The sequence below is a fragment of the Vanellus vanellus genome, assembly GCF_965231255.1.
Source record: "Vanellus vanellus genome assembly, chromosome: 1".
Taxonomy (NCBI): Eukaryota; Metazoa; Chordata; class Aves; order Charadriiformes; family Charadriidae; genus Vanellus; species Vanellus vanellus.
Genome location: NC_138905.1, coordinates 221,467,493 through 221,489,523, shown reverse-complemented (window position 1 = coordinate 221,489,523; position 22,031 = coordinate 221,467,493). Strand labels below are relative to the sequence as shown.

Below are 22,031 nucleotides of genomic sequence, written 5' to 3'. Positions count from 1 at the left end.
CGGGTAGAGCAGCTGGGAGCCGTGCTCTGGGCACTGTGACTCAGGGAGCTAATGCAGCTTTTCTCTCGGTCCCTGCCTCTTCTGAGGCAAGAGGGTTTCATGTTCTTCCCACTAACACTGAAATCTAGAAAGGGAAACGCTGGCCGGGTGATTTCAGGAAGGAAGTTCTCCCTGCTGACACGTACCCTGCAGGTTTTTGCTCAGTTAAGAGATCTCTCAGCACAACGAAGACCTGTCCTTACATGTCCACGAGCGGCCCGAGGAGGCATCCCAAGGTGTCTGACGCATCGCCATCCTCTCCCAGGCACCCAGTGGGTTGGCGGGAGAGCTGGGACGGGAACCCAGCCCACCCGGCCTGTGGGCACACGGACGCGGGTGCTTGGGGCGATGCGAGCCTGCCCTGCCCCTGCTCCAAGCTAGCTGTCTCCAGGTTCAAACCACTAAGAAAGCTCAGATGAGCGGTGCACTAAAAAATTTCTCCTTAAAGGCACGAAATCGGGCCCAGCAGCCTGGACCAGAATTAGCTCAGAGCCTGGGCCTGGTGGAGCGCGCGTTGTCTGCCCAGATGTGGTCTTCGGTGGCAGCCCACCCTCTGGGCTTTTCATGTTTCTAACTCTCTTCCCCATCATCCATTAACAGCACAATAATTTTGTTGACTATTTCCAGTAATTGGGCTTGAAAACCATCAGCTCAACTTGATACTTGAAAGCTGCCTTGCAGAGTATTCACTGGGGACCCGCGGTGCCCGCAGGGACCTCCAGGGTGGAGGCTGCGGTGTTAATGATCTTGCTGACCCATGTGCCAGATGACAAGTGGTATTTTCAAGACGTAACTGAAGCACGGTGCTGGGGCAAAATTAGCGTGACCCGTGGCATGAAGGGAGGACAGCCGGTGCATTTAAACAGATGGAACTGATCTAAGAGAACGGTTGTCCAAATTCCGCTATCTAAAACACAGTTGAATTTCTTCCTCCATCTTAAATGATTAAAAAAAACCCACAAACTGGTTTTCTTTTTCTCTCCTGGCATACTTGCGTAACTGCAAGGACCCTGGCACTTTTTCCTAATTGAACTGGATTTTTTTTAAAAAGAAAAAAAGAAATCTTCTATTTTAATGGATAAAATTTATATATTTTAAATACTATATTTCAACAGATTGACACTTTCATTTTGAGAAATCTTATAGCAATGATTCCATAATATATATATCTATCTCTGTATCTCCTAAACACACAAACTACTGGATGTTTAAAGTCATACCGAGGGCTGGCCAGACCTGGCCTGCTCTGCCTACCCTCTGCGGCTCATGGGCGACGGCTTTCCGTGCCCTCTCACGTGCCGCAGCCTCGTTAGGTGCTGCTTGAAGTAGGCGCCTTTGACCCAAACTGAATCCTGCTCCTGTACCCAGCTGTGAATTGGAAGGAAATTAAGTAATTAGAGCCTTGACCGGACCTAGAAGAGTGGCACAGAGAGAAGTAGCGACAGCCTGGATTTGCCCTTTACAGTGAAATAAGCTCAGGAGGGAAACCCACAACTTTTACTCAGAATTCATGCCATTTTTTTCCCATCATTTTGAGCTAAAGTGTGCACTTCCCAAGCGCCTTTAGATTTATAATTATTTTTACAGGACCCCTTCTCCCCGCCCCTTCCCTGCGGTTGATCCCTTGAGCCTGAATCAGACTTCCCTAAACAGTTTCCTTCTTTATCGCGGCTCTTGTGCGGGTTTCATCCAGGCTCGGGCTGCCAGGCGCTCTCTGAGCAAACCTATACTACAAAAAAACCTAGATTTACATGCTGAATGTATCCTTTCTTTCTCCTCTTAAAATAGATTTTGCAGTCCAATGCACCAGGCCAGTGTCTTAAATATCTTCTTTTTAAAAGATTACATAAATATTTAGGTTTTTGTATGTTAAATTCCTCTTTCTAAATCCGAGCTGGGCGGAAGTGCAGGAGGCAATGCCTGAGCTGGAGCTTGTCCCCAGCCAAAAAAAGCTTAATGGGACCCCTCGCGCCCCCAGCTTCGCAGCCAGCTCCCCCCGAAACAGAGAACCCGCATCCTGGCAGCACTGCTTGGCTCCCTAAGCAACACGCACGGTCCGTTGCATCTGCATTGAAGGAGACCTTTGGACATGGCATGGCAGTCATGTCACGGAAGGGTTGTGGTTGCAGCAGCTTTCAGTAAAGCATCAGGGTGGGGTCGATCTTTTCTCGTGAGGTCCCATGAAGCTGCTGGCTGCATTTCTACATTCGCTTCTCCATCTCGTTGCTTAAGGACTGGGGAAAACACAGGCCGTTTTCCAGCCGGCTCACCTAGACCCTCTCGCCTTCTTCCTGAGCTAGCCATAGTGCGACTGCCCTCGGATGAAATCCACCCAAGGCAGTGTCGGGTTCACGACTTGAGGCGATGTGAAGCTAGGATGAATGTTTTATTAATTTAACACTCTGTAAGTTTGTGTAAGCTTGCACAATTGTATATAATTACACTTGAAAGAGCAGGAATTCCCAGCCTCTACCCTTTAAAGGTCAGGTATGACGCTACCTTTGCCACAAATAATGCCAGCTGAGAAGTAAAATACCTCTTGCTGAACAGTGGATGCAGCACAAGATCTGCAGAGGCTCTAAGACGAAACCAAGTATTTATTTACACTTACACGAAAGTGATTTCTAACCCTCCTTTCTGCAGCCACCTTCTCTGCGGGATGAAGGCAGTCCTTGCCGGCTGTGGGTCAGCACAGGCAGGTGAGCATCCTCCCAAAATGTGAAGCCGCCTTCTCTTGCAAGAAAAAAAACAGGTCAAGAGATTGCAGTGCCGGTCGTGCTGGAAGAGCTGGGGTTGGTTTGACGACAGAAGGACCATATCTGCCAAAGATGCCACCGACTCTGGAAAGTTGCTTTCTAACCCTCCAGAGCTCTTTGCCTGGGAAAAGCCGTATGGAAAGGTCCATGTTTGGAGTCAGTGAGATCAGATAAATGAAGGAAAAGTGCCAAAAGAAGGGATCATGCGAGATGATTGTATAATGTTGTTCTATATTGTCAGTATTTTTCTTCAAATGCTATTGTACATGCAGTGCACAGTAGTCATGAAGTGTAGCTTGAACAAGCGCTTCTTTGTATTTTCTCAATGAAAGCGAAGGGGGAGGTTGAAGCCTTAAAGACTATCACTGATTTTAAAAACAAGCCTTTAGCAATGCTCCGAGGACAGGCCCCAGGGCTCCGCTGGGACCCTCCAACAGCCCTGTGTTGTCTCCCAGTTGTCCGGTGAAAGGCTGACAAGGAGTTTGTCCTGTGCGTGGGGGGAAGCATTTGATGAAAACCTGGCCCCTCTCGCCCATGGGGGACCCGAGATGAAAACTAACGACTGTTGGATGCAATGGTCTCACGTGGCACCGTGATGGAGACCTGTGGGACATCCCTGTGGATGGCAGCTTGGTGGAACTGGGATGCGACACCGGTTTGAACTACAGCACAGAAGCTGGGATGATCCCTGTGTGTCGCATGCATCGGACACAAACCTTTCTCTTCCCCACATCTGTAAAACACCGCGAAGCATCAGCTCTAGAATTAGCTCTTCACTATGCAAACAGAAAAACCTTCAGCTGGTTACAAAGGGGGTTTGCGTATGCCTGGTTTCCTTGGTATTTACTGTCAAACTGTTTAAAACAAATCTAGATGTTGCTACACCTTTTTTCCCCGATAATGCTTTAAATCGTTGTGCTTTCGTGTTCTCCTCAGCTTGCCAGCGGAGCACCGGGGTGGTAAAAGACTTACGGTCATTTTGGGTCTCAGCTGAACCACCGTGGCTTCATCTGAATGTTTTAAAAAGCGATGGAAGTTACTGAAGGACTGTTTGACTTGCATGTGTAAAATGTGTGGGTAAAATGACATGCAGGCGTCTGTCATGTTGTGGCTTCTGTTATTTGGAACAGAGTAAATCCTGCTTGTGAAAAAATTGTCACAAACCAGAAATACGCCAACTGTGTACAAATAGCTTGTACATTTTAACAGCAAGCAGGACTTTAACTGCAGGACAAAGGCCGAGGTTAAAACAGAATAAAACCAGGTTCTGACAGTGAACTACTTGTTTTTGCTGAAGTTGCTGCACTTGAAAACAAGCAGGATCCTACTGCTGCCTATCCTGAACAGGTTACAGTTGCCCCTGGCTGACTGAGGTTGTTGAGTAATGTTTTGCAGGGGAAAAAATCAATGAAGGTGAGTATAAGGATGTATTTTTCATGTAGGCAAGCAGTCAGTGGGGAGTGAGCGTCCTCCCATCGCTCCCCGTCGCTTGTCCCAACCCCTCCAGTTGCACTGACGCAGCTGTTTTTATGGATGCCAGACCAGAGGATGGATTGGGGATTTTAATAACTGTTTTGTGCCCAGTTTTGCTCCCTGAGCACACTCAGGTCTGGATGGTTGGGCATGTACCTGCGGCGGGATGGGGCTCTGTGCTGAGAGCTGCCACGAGCAACACTGGCAGCACTGCCCCGGCATGAGACAGATTTTCCCCAGCACTTGGCCACGGGACAGACCGATGCTGGGACAGCAGGCGAGCGCCAAGAGCACTGGGGAGCTCGTATTAGCTTGCCACAGTGGTGGTGGTGTTGCTGCTCACACACCAGCCCTCCTTGTACAACCCGTTGGTCAGTTCAGGCAGAGCCCCATTGTAAGCCGGGCTCATCATGGGATGGGGTGGTCACAGCGCTCTCCACCCTCTTCACTGCTGGCCAAAACCTCCCTGCAATGTCCAGAGGGTGCAGCAGTTTTTCTTACCTGTCAGCCGTTGCGCAGGGATGGGTGAGCACACACCTTATTTTCCAGGAACCACAGAGCACAACAGGGAGCAGACATAGTTTTCGTGTGCTGTCATGGCAGCATTGTGGCAGTATCGGTGCTTTCAAGCTGGAAGTCGCTGCCTGAGCCTGAAATAAATCTCATCACTGCACTGTATTTTTCAACCTCAGGAGGGGAAAAATGGCTCCAAACAAGTTACAAAATAATATACATTTTATCCAAGAGGACCAAAGTGTGGGATGCTTTATTCAACCCCTGGCTATATTATGGACTAAACTTTGGGCATCTTCTTGGCCACTGTCTTCCCTGGCAGCTGTAGCTGTTTGGGGTTCCCCTGCTCGGACGTTGCCTCCACGAGAAGGGCTTTTACCACGTGTGCCTCATCTGACAGCTTGGCCATCTCCTCGCCAAGGGTTGCAGGGAGGATCTCAAACACTTCCTGGAATTCCTCCATCAGCTTCCGTGCCTCCCGGTATGCTCTGGGGTTGGATTTCCTCTTTTGCAAAACAGACACTGGAAAAGGCCAGGGGTGTGAGCAGAGCGATGGGACGGCTCCTTGGCTGCAGTATTTCATCTTCCCTCCCATGCCTCTGCCCACCAGCAGCCCCAGTTCCCTCCTGTCCCTGCAGCACAGGGCATGTCACTGTGGCAGGGGCACAAAGGTGGCTGCTGGGATCCAGCTCTATCCTGGCGCCCACAGAAAACATGGGAGCCCCAAAAGCAGAGGCACCGCTGATCTTGAGTAACTCAAGAGTGAAGACAGATGTGCTGGGTTCAAGCCTGGGCAGTGGCTCTTACTGTAGGTGGCAGAAAGTGCCTTAATTTTTTGCCTCTCTTCCTCTGCTTTTTCCTGGTCAGTGCAGGGAAAAGCAAAAGCACCGGGGAGTAGCTAGGCCCTACTTGCACTAACAGTTCAGGATTGAACCACCATTGGGGCTGGGATGGAGATAAAACATGGCTAGTTCTTGGAGACCCAAATCCTGCTTCATCTCGGTTGCAAAACCACTTTTACTCCAAGGCTGTTCTCCCACCAGCTGGGTTTGGGGTGGGGTTAATCCAGCTGAGGATCCAAGGGACCCCAGCAGTGTCTGCATTACATTAACCCCTCTCTTAACCAGTAGCCAGAGCATCGGGGTCCAACCTCATGGTGGCCTGAGGGCGTTCAGCAGGCAAAGCCCTTGTCCTCTCCACAGGGACATGAGGGGAGGCTGCTGCAAAGGAAGGGATGCTCATTCCTAACTTGGCTGCACCACAGGGCCCAGACAGCTCAAGGACACCTTTACATTCAGATCCTGCCCCTCCCTCTGCAGTCCCATCAAGGGGAGAGACTGAGAATGCAGGAACATACCCAAGGGTACTTCAGTGATGGTCGAGGTGTTTCTCATGGCCATCAGGATTCCTTCCAGGACCTCTGTTTTTGTCTGTCGGGCAGCAGGGCTGGGCATCCTCCCATGCTGAAAGGAAGACCAGGAGGCTGCAGCATGCCTCCCCTCCATGCTGATGATCCTCCACCTCCTTTTCCTGCCCCCTCTCCCAAACTAACATGGGGCCCATGCTTCTGCACGAGGTAGGTGAGACGGTCTCTTTTTTGGACCAAGCTGGTCTGGTTTCACACTGACTTAAGATTATAGGTGTACTGAGAAACACTGGATCAGCTTTTCATGATCCCAGAGTAGCACAGTGGATTCAGGGACTGTAATTCTACTACAGCCCACCCCACAGACCCAGCTTGGAGGCCGTTTCCTCTGCCTCCCTTGGGATGGGGGTGGCTTTCTCCAGGGTGTTGGTGACAAGCGGTTCCCCTCACGCTGCTAAGAGGCTAGCACAGCTCTTGGCTGTTTGCCAGCTCCAGTGTGCTGAGCTGCCCCGTCCCTGCAGGCTGGTTCCCATGGGGGCTGCATGCAGCATGCCACAAGGGAAGAGACAACAGGGAGGTGCTGGGATCGGGAGCTGGGGCCAAGCCCACACTCCAGATCTCAGCATCCATCCAAACATGTGGGTTGAACCAGATACAGACACAGCTGGTCTTCTTTCGGAGCTTTGGCTCTTTACCTTTTTCTGAGGGACATACGGCTTCTGCACACTCAGTCGTGGTTTGGCATCCCGGTAAACGAGGGGCGGCTGCACGTTATTCTGTATCCCTGTGAACCAGAGGGAAAATGGGACAACAAAAGCCTTTGCTGCTTCTTTCTTGGTCAGAGCAGACCATAGTGCTCATCAACCTTCCAAGGCTTTTGGAAGCAGGAGCCCTCTGCTATCTTCACTCACCAACTGGCTCCGTCAAATCTGGGTCCATGTCTCCATGAAGCAGTTCCTCGTAGCCTTTGTATTGCTCTGGAACTACCTGGGAGCTTCCTTCCACCGTCTGCTCACTGCTCTTCTCCAGCCTGCCCTCTGCCACAGGTCTCAGCAGGGGTCTGGACTCATCCTCCACCTCAAAGCAGTAAAATAAAGGAATTCACGGCAGCCCTTTCTTACCAGTCAAGCTGATGGAATCGGGCAGAGTATGTCCTGCTGTAGCCAGAGGTCTCTCCTGGTGGCACTGATGCCACCACCTCATCCCATCTGTGCTCAGCAGAACTGGTCACAAGGGAGAGAGGGTCCATCCCCATCCCAGTGCAGAATGGTTTCTTTCTGTGATAATCCCAAGATTTTCAGGGAAATCATGTCAAAAAGCTGCCCTGGTGAACTCTAGGAGGGAGTTTTCCACCAGATGCTGCAGGGACGATGCTGGATGATGAGCTCCTGCAGTTGGGGCTACCCACCAAGCCAGCACAGCCCTGTGCCACCCTGCGAAATAGGCCACCAATTCTTGTTCTTGGTTACAACATTGCATTTATGCTTCTTGCTAGTGCTTCCTTCTTTAAACCCCTTGCACTCAAAGGAGGGTTATAACCACTGGTGCCCACAGCACGTGTACACAGTTCATTCACTTAATAAATGAGGATTCATCTATGGACCATTTCTGGTCAAGTCCTGCAGTCCTGAACACTTACAGCCCAGCCTCACCTGTGTCATGAAGAAGGATGGAATGTCCTCCTCAGCTGAGCCAAGAGGAGGCCTGGAGTCACCTTCCCCTTCCTCTAGTGCCGTCTGCCGGCTGCCGGCTGGGATTGTGGAGTTGACGGGGTGCAGCGGCTGGACCAGACTCGGAGGTGCAGCATCTCTCACAGCCTCCACCACAGCTGGGAGCTGTTTCCACAGAAAGGCCTTGGCAGGAGTTTCCAGCATCAATGGCCGCTTCGTGACTTTGGGGAGATGTGACGTGACCTGGGGGTAACACAATGGACATCCATGCACGCTGCCACGAGTATCAGTGTGGGGTCAGGTCCAGCAGCTGGAGGGTGATCCTTGTGAGACAGGGAGTGCCAGGGCAGTCTCAGCTCCAGGGACACCCTGGCAGCATCTTCAGTTCTATAACAGGATCCCTCAGCCGTGGCTGATGGGCAGGACTGAACCCAAAAACCCAGTGACAAACCCTGCTTGGGGCAGCAATAAGGGGGTGGTTAGACTCCCCAGCCTCATCCTGAGCAAAATACCTCCAATCTTTCCCACCATTTCCTCCATCCTTCCAACCCCGCTGAGATCCATGTGTCCCACCAGCTCTTCCTGTGCTCCCCAGCAAGTTGGTTCCTGGCAATCCTGCCCTGAGTATTGCAGCAAGGGTTTCATCCCTGCCTTAGGCAGGAAAAAACCCATGCTCCTGAGGCAAATCCCTCCTTACCTTGCGGTTGGCTTTGAGAGGGATGGAGAAGTGCTGCCTCTTCACGGCTAGGTTCTTCTGTCGGACAAGTTTAATCCCCAGATTGTGCTGGAGGAGCTGGGTCAGCAGAGGCAGCTGCCCTGGAGGAGCAGAGGTTCACCAGAGCTGTGGGCAGCTGGTGGAGAGCCCATGGCCTGCTCCTTCACCGGCAGCACACTCTGGCCTGTGCCAACTAACCCCAGGCTCAGCTCAGAGCTTGGCACTACCCAGGGACCTGAGTAGAAGCCACCGTGGTCTGTAGGGAGATGCTTTATCCCTAAGGACACAAAGCAAACTGGGCTACATGCCACCAAAGCCAGAGGAGCAGTCCTGACCTGTCTTATTTAGTAGTCTACACATAGCTCATGCAGGGAGCAACGCCATTACAACTTTTCATCAGCATCCTTCTGGCTACCTTCAAACGTTGCCTATCGAGTCCACGGGCACCTTTGGGGCTTATCCCCCCTGCTCAGAGGACGAAACCTGCTGGCAGGAGGAAACCTGGACCAGCTTCAGACAAGCCCTTTAGGGGATAAAAACCATTTGGAGAGCAAAATTTAGCCTGAGACTGCACTGCCACAGACACAGATGGGCTGTTACGGACTTCGATGAGGCTGGGAGCAGCAGCAGGGCATTAACAGTGTTTGCAAAAGCAGTGCTCATCTGCGTTGCTCTTTAGAGAGCAGAAATGGTTAATGCATCTCCTTGAGGGCCAGGGCCAGCGTGGCAGGAGTGTCTGACCACTGAAAGGCAATGTTGTCCCTGTCCCAGAGAGCTAACAGCAAAGGAGGTACAAAGCAGGAGTCCCCCTGTGGAGCCAGGCTCATACTGTACCGCTTCGAGTGGTGGTAAGTGGGTTGTTGTGAAACGTCAGCTCCTTCAGGCACGGGAAGAAAGCCACTGGTAAGAGAGCTGTCTCATCTGTGATCTGCAAGATAAGATAGTTTACTGTTTGCTTTAAGCACTGAGTCACGCTGGAGGCTGTAGAGTTTCATCCCAACCCTCCCATCAAAGCGTGTTCCTCTGATGCGTGGGGACCCTTGCACTGGGCAGGTACGTGCAGTGGGAAGGAAGAGGAGGGAGATGGCATCCCTTAACCAGAAATGCCCAGCAGCTCTGCTGCCTGCGAGTGTTGAGGGCAGAAGCAGCACTCCTCTCTCCCTCCTGCCTGCTGCAGCGAGAGGACTCATGCCTCCAACACTCAGAAGAGCTGTTAGGTAGAGAGGCAGGACTGCAGCTGCAGCTCTTCTGAGCAGGAAAAAAGTCCTGCCTCTCCACCCTGCAGTCCAAATCACAGCCTGGCCAGGGCACCACAGCCAGAAACTACCTCACCAGCAAGACAGTGACCTAAAACAGGGTGATGACACACGGGGAATGGCAGCAGAGCTCACTTTGCAAGCGAGCAGAGCCACCCCATCATGTCCTGGGGGATTCGTCTCACTGAGCAGAGGTAACTCAGCACTGCCAGCTCACCTGGCTGGGAAGCGGTGTGAGTTAAACCCTGGGCAGGAGCCAAAAGCACCAGGAAGAGGACCTTAATTGTTGTTCTGTGTTACCTGTCCGTTGAGTCACACTGAGAACCCAGTGTGGCTCAGCAGACAGGTATAGCCTGGCACTAAACCAGCAAAGTCCTCGATGAGACATAACCATCCACCAGGCAGCTCCAGCAAAGGATCAGTCTAAGGGGAGGGCAATCCTTCATATATTCTCTGACGAAATCCCCAAATATGCAGGGGTTTAGACAAGCTGGGTGCAACTCAGCTGCCTAAATAGCTGTCCTGTCTCACCCAAAAGATCCTGGATATCTGACACATCCCCGTGAGTGGCAGATGGACACAGGAGCCTGGGAGACCTATGCCCTTCTGCAGTGGCAGCTAAAGACCAAGGGTGTCTCCCAGGGAGTTAAGGCTGGGCTCAAGCAGCTGAATCTTTACACTCATCTGGAGCCACAGGACCCAAATCACCTTGTTGAAGGCCAGGCTGAGACACTTCAGCTCAGGAAAGGGGGCACAAACGTCCCTGCGCATGGAGGGAGCTGGCAGAGTCTTAAAGGCAGATGGGTCTCCTTCCCTGGAATTAACCTTAAAGAGAGGAGGAAGAGGGTGAGTAAAGACACTGTTCCAGAGGCTCCGGTGGCAGGAGAGACACCCAGTGGCAGGATACCACCCTCCTGAGCCAAAACACAGATATAATTTGAAGAGCTTTTTGTTGAGACCCGCTTCGGAGGTTGTCTTGTGGCAGCTTGCTTTGGCCTCTGCGTTACTGTGGGAGACCCACAGGGACTCATATCAAAGGCTCAGGAGGAAGCAGCTGTGCTCTCCGGGAGTGTGTGTACGCACACATATGTGTTAGGCTAGAACATGCTGCCAGTGCTCAGCATCTCTGAAGTTCTAAACAGGGTCTTTGGCTTCAAACACCTGATTCTGAAGAGCATCATGTAAATAAATCTGGGGGGAAAGATTACAGGGCTAAGAACGAATAAACTCTCAGCTCCTGAGCTTCAGTCCCCACCTGAGCCGCAGAATGCACTTCCCCATGCAAGGGAGGGCACACACTCACGAGCAAATGGTGACCCAGGTTTTATTTGAAAGTGATACAAGTTTAAGCTCCAGTGTCCCTTGGTTATGGGAAAATTTGCTCCTGATCTCCCTGATGAAAGACAATACTCACTGCAAACCTTGCAGGCACCCAGAGTCCCAGCTGTACCCATGGGCTTATTGAAACTCAACTGAGAGGTTTGCGGAAGGGAAGTTTTGGAGCTCACACCCTAGACTACAGATCAGCCAATGATTCTTACCAGCACCGGGCGTTCCTGAGAGCCAGAATTAAAAATGACCTCTGCAATGAAACACAAGCAAAGTGAGGGTTTCTGTATGTAGCGCCTGAAGCTGAGCACTGACCAGACCCAGCCATGGCAAGGCTGGAATAACCCTGGAAAAACAAGTTAGCATCAGGCAGGATCTGGCTCCATGGCAAGACGTGCCCAGGGTGAAGGAGAATTGGTGACACTGTAGCAGGCTTGCTGGCAGCCCCATCGCTCTGGATGAGGTTCACATCCCTGAACACAGCAGAAACCCCGCTACTGGTCTCAGGAGCTTCCCGCAGGTAGATTATGGTTTGGAGTCTTGCCCTGAGCACGAGGCCTTTCCCACATCATCTTGCTACCACCAGAAGTTGCACCATTGCCTGCTCCACAAATACCTAACAACAGGGACTGCTGCAGCGAGCCAGGGGACAGAAGTGCTTGGAGAAGCCCCACCAGCAGCTGCCATCACAGTCCGGTCCACACAGGAGACACCAGGCAGTCTCTGGATCCATCGCATCATGAGGCCCAGCATGGTGTATGCATCACGCTTGGATAAGGACATCCAGAGGGGAGAGCTGACCTACCCCAGGAATGCAGACCTGTGCATGTGCTACCTACTCACACAACCTTCCTGCCATCTGCCTGTCCTGGATCCACAGTAATCCACTTCCTAACCTGAATTTTTTCTCTATTTTTGCCAGTTTTCCTCCCAGCCAGCATGCAATGTCTCCTTTGGAGCAAACACTGGTGAGGCCCCACCTCGAGTACTCCTCTCATGAGGAGCGCTGAGGGACCTGGGGGTGTTCAGCCTGGAGAAAAGGAGGCTGAGGGGAGACCTCGCTCTCTACAGCTCCCTGAAAGGAAGGTATAGCAAGGGGGGGTCGGTCTCTTCTCTCAAGGAACAGGCAATGGGACAAGAGGAAACGGCCTCAAGTTGTGCCAGGGTAGGTTTAGGTTGGATATTAGGACAAATTTCTTCACAGAAAGGGTTGTTAAGCATTGGAATAGGCTGCCCAGTGGAGTGGTGGAGTCACCATCCCTGGAGGTATTTAAAAGACGTGTAGACGTGGTGCTGAGGGACACAGTTTAGTGGTGGGCTTGGCAGTGTTAGGTTGATGGTTGGACTTGATGATCTTAAAGGTCCCTCCCAACCTAGACAATTCTATGATTCTATGATTCTAAGCTACCCTGGAGAAGTCCAACAGAGAGAAAGGGGCACTTCTGCCTGAACCATAGGAGATGTCTGCTTTGGGGTGATTCACATCCAGTAAGCTCCCAATAGTTATAGAGGGACTGTACAGGTTAGCTGAGATGTCTAAAATGGTTCTATGTATCCCTCCCTCACTGTTTTAATTTTGTCAAGCTGCTTCACTCACTAATAAACATCCAGCAGGTCCTCACCCTGACATAACTGAGCCCCATAGTTTCAATGCAGGCAGGGAGGGGTAGGTGCTGCTCACCCTGCCTGGGTCCCTGTTGTTCTGTAACACGACATATTCAAGCTGTCCTTTCTTCTCTTCCAGCTCTGCTGGCACCTCCATGTCCTCCTGCTGCGGTGGCCGGGGCTGCTGCCAGAGGCTGCTCAGGGACTTGTAGCACTCTGCCCTGAAGCTGTCACCATCCAGCACAGGGTGGAGGAAGAACTGCCAGCTCTCTGCTTGGTGCAGGTAGGGGACAGCCGAAATCCCATTCCTGTCCAGATTCAGCTCCTTCAGGCTATAGGAAGAGGAAATAAGTGAGAAACTCCATGATTTCCATCGGTGTATGCACCTGGCCATCTGTTCACACTAGCGTCTGCAGGGCAGGGCCCTGGCCCTCAATCTGCCTCCTCGCTGAGCTTCCTAGCAGCAGTGCGGAGGCATCTGTGACACCCACATTTCCCTGCCCTGTTTCCCCTTCTCTCCAAACCCCAACCACAGACTCAATTCTTGGCACAACCCAGCACTGCCCCTGAAACCCATGACTTTGGTCCCCCACACCAGCCTAAGGGTCACCTAGCTCTAAGTTTGCCTTTTGATGAGAATTTAACAGACAAAGAGACATCCTGACAGTTCATTAAATCACCCAGGGCTCTGATGAGCTGCAGTCCTAACTGGGATTCCCTAAAAATGTTCCATCTTCCCATGGAAGTATAACATCACCAATGCACTTGCCCAAGGCCACGAGACAGCTTAGGGAAGAGTAGAAACCCAAATCGCACTCCAGCCCTGCAGTCTCATGCCTAAACTTCACCCACTCCCCCTCCTCTCTCTCAAACACTGCACACAACGTGCAGCTTCCTACAGGAATGCCTTGGCAAAGCCAGAGCGACAAGCCAGACCAGATACCCGCTTCCAGTTTGCAGTGCTGGAGGGAGGGACCTGAGGGACATAAGAAAGTCTGTGCACTGTCCCCAAACCCAGCACAGCCCAGCTGAGGGGAGTGTGAACAGCTCCCCCCATCCTGGTGACTTCTGTGGCTGAAACACAAAAGCCCACATTAGTAGAGGGAGCTGATCCGCAGCCTTTCCTAGTGCTGCTGCACTGAAATAAAGGATGAATCTGGGGTGAAGAAGGGAAAATGGAGAAAGCAACTGCCATTTCTGAAATCAGACCTGGAGATCAGCAAACACCCAGGGCAGGAGCTGAATTACCAGCCACCTGTCGGGTTTGGCTAGCTTGTGCTTTGCAGCAGGCTGTTTGCTTCCGTTCAGTCCCATTTGCAATACTAGAGAGACTAAACAGGGAAGTATCCAAGTGAATCACCAAGATTTTGTTTTTCATTTTAAGCCTGCTACTGTGCAACAGCTGACAGAGGCAGCTGCCAGCCCCTAAAAGCCAGAGCCGTCTCCTGCCAGGTGCTTCCTTACCTGCAGAGATGAGACAGGCTCACAAAGACACTCGGGTCTGACAGACGATTGTCATCCAGCAACAAGACCTCCAGAGATGGAAACCTTAAATGAGCAGAGCTGCGGATACAAAGAGGCTCATTAATAACAGGCTTAAGCGAAGACAGGTGAAAAAACACATCGTTTGCTGTCACCAGGGGAAGATATATCCACCAGGAGACTGGGATGGGGCTGTTTTCATTCTTTTAAGAGAAAACTGATATCCTACCTCAAAGTAGCTAAATTGAATCAGTCCAAATGACCATCTAGCTCAGCATCTTATCTCCAACAATGGCAAATGGTAGATACCTTGGCATGGAGACTGTGGCTAAGCTATATGTGAAGGGTCTAATTAATGATGAATAAATAGCCACCATCACGTGGCTCGGCCACCCGACAGGGCTGCTGAATCACTGTCCAGAGGTTCCTCTCTAGCTGCTCATGACAGCAGATACCCTAGGTGATCTGGGACTAAGCTGGGATAACACTTCCCTGCCGCCATTAGGTTATTTGATGTTCCAGCTTGCAAGGGAAGAGCTCTGCTGCCCAGACTGATAAAACCATCGCCACCACCTTGCCAGCCCCACCGCTCCATCACCCTGCCTGCCTGCCCAGTGCATCCCGCCAGCACACCAGCGGCTTCCCGCCAAACCGAAGCATCGCTTGCTGCGTGCACTTACTCCCACGAGCTTGCCAGGTCCGGAGGCAGGGATCGAAGCCCGTTGGCCGTCAAGCGAAGGATTTTGAGCTGGGACAAATTTCCCAATGTCCAAATGTCCTGAGGAGACAAGTTATTGTAGGAGAGATCCAGATCCTGAAGGAAACAGATGGAACAAACCCCTGGAGCAAAGAACAATCTCTGTTGGCTTTCCCCAGTTAGATATTAAATATTTACAGGAGACTCTCAGTCATGCTACCACCCACCCTAGAGTGATGCTGTGAGCGTCTCTGACTTGCAGGGACTTCACTTACAGCGGTGGGACTGCACCTTGGTAGAAGTGCTCAGGGCTGGTCCCCCACTCACACATGTGACTCATGGGACAACAGCCAGGAGAAAGCCAGGGAGCAGACCCTGCTGGGGGCAAGGATGAGGGTTTCTAGGACACATGAACAGGAACAGTTTTGCTGGGATACTACAATAGGCTGCATTTCCCCAAGAGGAGCTTAAAGCACTTTAGGAAGCAATTTAATATGAATTTCCAATCAGCTTTCCAGGGCTGATTTCTCCAGGCTGTCAGCAAACGAGATCCTGGACACTGGTCAAGGATGAAGCATGGGAGCATGACAGGAAGGGGAATTTCGGTGGGTCCCATCCCCACCTTTCATAGCTGATGCCAGTGACAGGGGTGGTCACACAGAAGCACACAGGGACAGACAGGATCAACCCTGGCCTCATGAGCCTTGGAAATTTGGTTCCCCATCACCTGGGCACGTGCTAACTGAGTCAAACCCTGAGCGGGTTACCAACAGTGCATGGGAGAAGCACAGGAAAGCTTCATGGATTTGGGAACCTTCCAAAGCCTGCAGGCAGGAGGGAGGCCAGGATCTGAGCGTACGGAGCTGATAGCTGAGCCACCAACAATTCTTTGAATGAGACAAAAAGAAAGAAGCCTTTTAAGACAAAACTTTATATCCAGCAGCAATCAGAAACCATCTGTCCAGTGACAGAGAGAAATCCAGGCAAGGACACCTCCTCAAAGAGAGCAAGCCTATATAAGGTCAGTACAGCTAAGCCAGAGCCTGAGCTATCTGTAGCAGAGACACACTCCAGGCTGAATGGAGAGGACGATTACAGAAATCATCCCAAGCTTAGTCGTTTGTTCTTAGGATCCACTTTGTCTCTATCTTAAAGAAAAAAACAAACTGACTCCTTTGCTATGTTACAAAAGCAGCCCATAAGTTGGAGAAACTGCAGACACCTATTTAGGGAGGAAGAGGATGGGACTCAGAGAGGTAGAGCATAGTGTTGGAGGAGGGTGGAAATCTGTGCATCAGGGAGGTGAGGGATGACACAGGTGACTGGCAGGCTGCAGGGAGAGGATCCTACAGCAAAGGGGGCAGCCCATCACAGGGGAAACAAGGAGTCCTGTGGCAAGGGGCTGAGCAATGGGGATCTGTGAGGGAGGAAGCAAGATGTGAAGGTCCTTGAGAGACACAGCGGAAAGGACATCCCGGTGTCACAAGGACGCAGGAAGAGAAAATGACCCTGCAGTTTCAGAGAACTCACACTGCAAAGACACACATCAACGCTATGCGTAGGCTTCAATGTGATGGTTGGGAGGAGATGAATAAGGTCTCAGATCCCCCTCATCTTACTTCCAAATGCAAGAAGTCTCCAGCGGTGATTTTCAGATTTCTTACTCTGTTCAAGGAAAGTTCCAGTTCCCGCAGTCCTGGAAACTTCCTAAATGGTTCTGCAAGGGTGGAAAAGGAAATGCTCCAGCGACTGAGGGAACAGCAGTAACAGAACAAACCATGTCTTATCTTGGTCTGGAATGGACCCAAACCAGCAAGAACAAGCGGCACTAGTATTGTCAGTGGGCATGTTTGAAAGAAAATGCCAGCTCAGTTAGACGGTTGTCCCTACAAAACATGATGCCCCACCAGCCTACTCCTTAGACATCTGGTTTGCTTTCATGCATTTGCTCCCACCCCAAATTGGATTATTGCTTGAAGGCACTGATGGCACATTTAGCTTCTATGATTTACTACTTATAAACAGATCTCCTTTTTTCTTCTTCAAATTAATTGAACCCATGACACTGGATTTGGATTCACCTCTCAGCTCTACCATTAACCTTCTGAGCCTTTGGGACAAGTCGTTTCATTATTCCATGCTTCTATATATCAAATGGGGATTTTCTTTGTAAAGAGCTTTGTTTTCTAATAATGAAAAGGGTACCACAGTGGCACACAATTATCGTTAGTATAAAGGGAATTAGTGCAAGGATTTCAGCTCAGTAACAGGAAGAAAGCAATTCTGCAAAGAAGTGCTGTTATGTGTATCTTAAACCTCTTTGTAAAGCTCTAGACCTTTGTTCAGACAAGCATAAGCTTGTCTGGGTTGAAAAGCAGCATCTTTTTTTTTTTTGGTAATGCAATCCCTTACCTAGTGTCAGCAGGTTCTCAGCAGCATTTATAAAAGCAACACAATCAAATTTCTCAAAATCATCTTCTTTAGCCTGAAAAATACAGAAAAAAAAAAAATTCCACTCCAGCCCTAAACTGGATCTCTCTTTTTCTCAGAATGCCTAAATCACAGCATTTCCCATAATTAGGTCTTCATTTATTTTTCCGACTATGGAGAGCACCCCTCAGAGTATGCTTTTAATACACAGTTGCCTCAGTGACCAACACTCAGAAGACCTGGACTAGTTGAAAGCAAAGCCCCCTCTGCATCCTCACTGCTGACCTTGCTCCCCTGCGTGTGTCACAGGGCTCCTGGGCCATGTCTCGCACATACATATGACCCAGCAAATGTAGTCACCCTGTGATTTGGCACATCTGTCCTTCGCAGCACCATGAGGGAACCCTAAAAAGACACTACAAACCTATCAGCACCTCAACTCATTTTCTCTCTGCATTGCAAGTTAGTCATGAAGCCAAATAAAAATCACTTCTTAAGCTGAACTCCTATCATAGTTGAGCTAAACATCCCTGAACCCAAAGAACAGCATTTTGCAAGTGGATGTAAGTGGGGAAGGGGCTATGCTTGATGAAGACCAAGTTCATTTGGTTATGAAGACACGATCCAAAAGTTTGTAGGACAAATCATCCAAGCCTGTCCACAGCTGGCTGGGTCACCTTCCTGTGCAAGGAATATACCTGCATTTAATATGTGTCTTCTCTGATCTCTGGACACTCATAGAGTCATAGAATGGTTTAGGTTGGAAGGGACCTTGAAGATCACCGAGTTCCAACCCCCCTGCCATAGGCAGGGACACCTCCCACCAGCCCAGGTTGCTCCAAGCCCCGTCCAACCTGGCCTTGAGAACCTCCAGGGATGGGGCAGCCACAGCTTCTCTGGGCAACTTGCTCCAGTGCCTCACCACCCTCACAGTGAAAAATTTCTTCCTAATATCTAATCTAAATCTCCCCTCTTCCAGTTTGAAGCCATTCCTCCTCGTCCTATCACTACATCCCCTTGTAAAAAGTCCCTCCCCAGCTCTCCTGTAGGCCCCCTTTAGGTACTGGAAGGCCGCAATAAGGTCTCCCTGGAGCCTTCTCTTCTCCAGGCTGAACAACCCCAACTCTCTCAGCCTGTCGATGTGCTGATGGGGTAAATTTTTCAACTTTTAAAGCAGTTCCTTAGTTCTTCTTGAGTCTCTGATACTCACAGAGACCAGATTTTGGCTGCTTATGTTCACAGAGCACAAGTCTGAAGGGTTTTTCAAACGGTGGTGCTTCATCTGGGGAAAAAAACAAATAAAAAGCAAAACCACAAATGGTTAGTCCTACAACAATCCTGTATGTTGTGTCCTGGGACCTGAGCCCCAAAACCAGACCTCAGCTGCCCTCCAGTGAGGTGGGCACCTGGTGCCTTGAGTCATGGGAAGAGGGGAGAAGGTGGCATGGAGATGGGAAGGGAGAGGGAGCTACAGAGTCTGACCACTAGCAGGATCTCCCCAGCTCCACAAAGCGCTATCAGAAAGTTCAGGCAATAACAGAGGAAATCTGTACTCACCAGAAATAGCTCATCTAAGACCTTGTCTTCATTATTTTCCTCCACAGAGGCAGACTCTGGGGGCTTTCTCCTCTGCTGTGGTGTCTTCCTGGTGGTCCCCTTCTCAGTCCAAGCCCTTGGGGTAGCTCTGTGTGCCAGCATCCAGCGTCCAGAACCTGGCACAAGATCGACCAAGGCAGAGGAGATGGTATGGTGAGCACGCAACCCTCCAACCATGCTGTTCTCAAAGTGACTGCACTCTACCTGGTGTTTCAGCCCAACACTGAAATCCATCATTTTCAAATCTCTTATATGAAGAAATACTGGAGTATAAAATGTTCAGTGACCATATATTTAAGGTAGGAACATTAAAGCTACAGCCAGAGCCATGGAAGAGGAGAAACATGCTGCTTTAGAGATGGTAATAGAGCCATAGGTTGCAGACATGGAAACACGGCCTGGAAGACCCTTCTGGAGGTCTCCAGTCCAACCTCTCACCCAAAGCAGGACCATCAGCAATGTTAGATCAGTCAGTTGTGGCTTTGTCCAGTGATTCCACCACCTCCCAGGGTAACCTGGCCCAGAGCTGCACCTCCTCCCAGCGAAGAAGTTCCTCCTTATGTCAAAACTAAACCTCCCAAGGTGACATTTTTGGCTTAGTTATGCCATTTGCCACTGTTAAGAGTTGTCCTTCGGGTAGCTGTAAGGCACAATCTCCCCCTGGACTCCTCTTGGTTAGATAAAAAAAAAAGCTCAGCACCCTCAACATCTCCTAGAAAGTCCTGTGCTCCAGACCCCTGACCAGTCTAGTACACCTCTCCACCACTTCTCATATTTTAGAAGACATTTCTGCCATTTCTATACATTTCACAGATGTAACTCTCAAAGCACAGAGAAAAAGAAGCTCTAGCTCAGAATAGCTGCTGGAGAACTATGCTGTGCTGCTCTGTGTGCCTGTCTGAAGCTTCCCTCCTGCCATCACGTGGAGATGCCTGCTGGAGCCCTCGTTTAATGGATACCCTAGACATCCTGCCCTCTTCATTTCAGTGAAGTTTTAAACAATGTTAAAACTTTCTGGGCACCATTCTAAGTTCTGTTATCACCTGTTATCTGTGTTATCAGCTGGGATGTTGATACAGGAGACCACAACTGAATGTACCCTCTATGTGGCCCAACAACAGGGTGGATGGTGGACCTGCCCCTATGGACATGACATTATTCTGCAAGGCGACTTCGCCAATAGCACTCAGAGAAGTGTCACCTTCTTTACTTGCACGTAAAATGTTCCTGGCAGGGAAACAGTTATTTCCATAATTGCTTTCATCACCCATTTTATACAGTCCTGTTGTAGCCATCTCGACTGCAGCACTCCTGGGGAGAGCGGGAAACAAATAAATGGGTTAAAATTGTCATTGGCTCTAACATTAATTTGCTTTAAACAGCTCATCCCAAGGGTAGCTACAAATGAAGTGTCAGCCTGTAAGCAAAGGCACACTATCAGAGACACATGAGGACCATCACCTCCTAAAATGGAGAAGTAAATAAGGTGACAGGAGTACGTGGATTATTTCCCTGCTTAAGACAACAAAATGCAGACACTGGCACATGCGTGAGTCAGTGTGTGGACAACAACTCACGGGATTTATGCTTTACCCCTCACTCCTCCTTCCCCGTCTCCTTTCCCTTGTCATTTGTGGAGGTTCTGGGAGAAGAACCACACCGGTCACCACTCCCCAAACCTCAGAAATAAACTTCAAAGGCGCTGCATGGCTCATGTCCCATGCCCCTGTAGCAGGAGATGGTCTCCCAGTGCCATCTGATGGTGTCTCCGCACACGGACACCTCTCTGACACAGTACGGCAGCATTAGACTATGGTGTTCACACATGGTGTCGGTATTTGGGGTAACTCCTGCAACAAGTGCACGCTGTGTATTCATGCACCGATATAAGCAGGAGGGCAAGTGTGTGCAACGCTGTCACTGGCACCAGTCGGGCGAGATGCTGCTTCACCACCGTGCAGCGATGCTCAGCATGACACAGATGCTGGCAACTGTCAGTCCACCGAGATGGCAGCAGCACGGGGTAGACCAGGACACCGGCCAGGGCACACACCTGCACAACCTGGTACACACTCTGACATACACAGAGCCCAGCATCTACACTCGTCCATACAAGCCCTCCACACATGCACACCCCATTGTGAAGACACACCACCCTCACTCCTGACACCCCCCGGACCTGTTCCCCTATGCCGACACATACAACCACCGCACATATACACACATACATATGAACACCCATACACATGCTACGCGCACAGCCCCACACATCCTGAATATGTGCCGACACGTGAGCCCCAACACTCGTGCATCCAACATGCACCCCTGTAATTACACCCCTCAACATGCACCCATAGACCCCCACTACCCACGAACACCCTCACACACTGATACACACCCCCGCAAAAACACCCACAAACACCCTCACATGTCCCACGAACACACACATATACACCCCACGCACACACCCAAATCATAAACACCGCCACACACTCCTCACTACATGTCCAAAACACACAGCCCACACCCTTAACACCCCAAAACACTGATACCCATGCACACCCCACACAAACACCCTCACACACCCCACGGACACCCACACACACTCCCCACATTCGTGAACAACCCACAACGATGCACATCCCACACAAACACCCTCACACACCCCACGGACACACACCCCTCACACACCCCCCACGCAGACACCCGTGGACACTCTCCCACACCCCACTCGCACACACATACACCCACCCATGACACCACAAACACCCCCACTCCTCACATACACCCTGTCTCGCCCTCACAGCCCCTCACATCCCCTCCCCTCACACCCCGGCGACCATAGAGTTCACGGTCCTCCACGGCGCAGAGGGGCCCCGCACACCTCTCCCCCTCACCCTTCCCGGGCCCCAAACCCAGGCGGCCCGGCCGGGTGGCGCTCCCAGCCCCTCACCCCGCCGGCCGGGGGCCGCCCCAGCCGCTCTCCCGTCCCCGCTCCCCAACCGGGCCCCGCACTGCCGCGGCCTCCGCCGCCTGCCCTCCGCGCCGCACCGTCGCCATGGCAACGCGGGAGGCGGGCGGACTACACTTCCCAACGTGCAGCG

At 51.0% G+C, this 22,031-nt stretch overlaps 1 protein-coding gene across 1 annotated transcript; it reads right to left on the bottom strand.

The window, feature by feature from the left end:
- Positions 1-5,061: 5,061 nt before the first annotated feature.
- Positions 5,062-21,987, bottom strand: XRRA1 (X-ray radiation resistance associated 1; the record flags this gene model as incomplete). Its single annotated transcript, XM_082497850.1, has 17 exons — positions 5,062-5,303; positions 6,139-6,244; positions 6,843-6,931; positions 7,059-7,224; positions 7,800-8,060; positions 8,515-8,633; positions 9,367-9,460; positions 10,497-10,613; positions 12,799-13,054; positions 14,187-14,285; positions 14,885-15,018; positions 16,521-16,618; positions 17,314-17,386; positions 18,542-18,613; positions 18,889-19,043; positions 20,129-20,238; positions 21,881-21,987. The coding sequence occupies 17 exons, from the start codon at positions 21,985-21,987 to the stop codon at positions 5,062-5,064; spliced, it is 2,298 nt and encodes a 765-aa protein (XP_082353976.1).
- Positions 21,988-22,031: the final 44 nt, after the last annotated feature.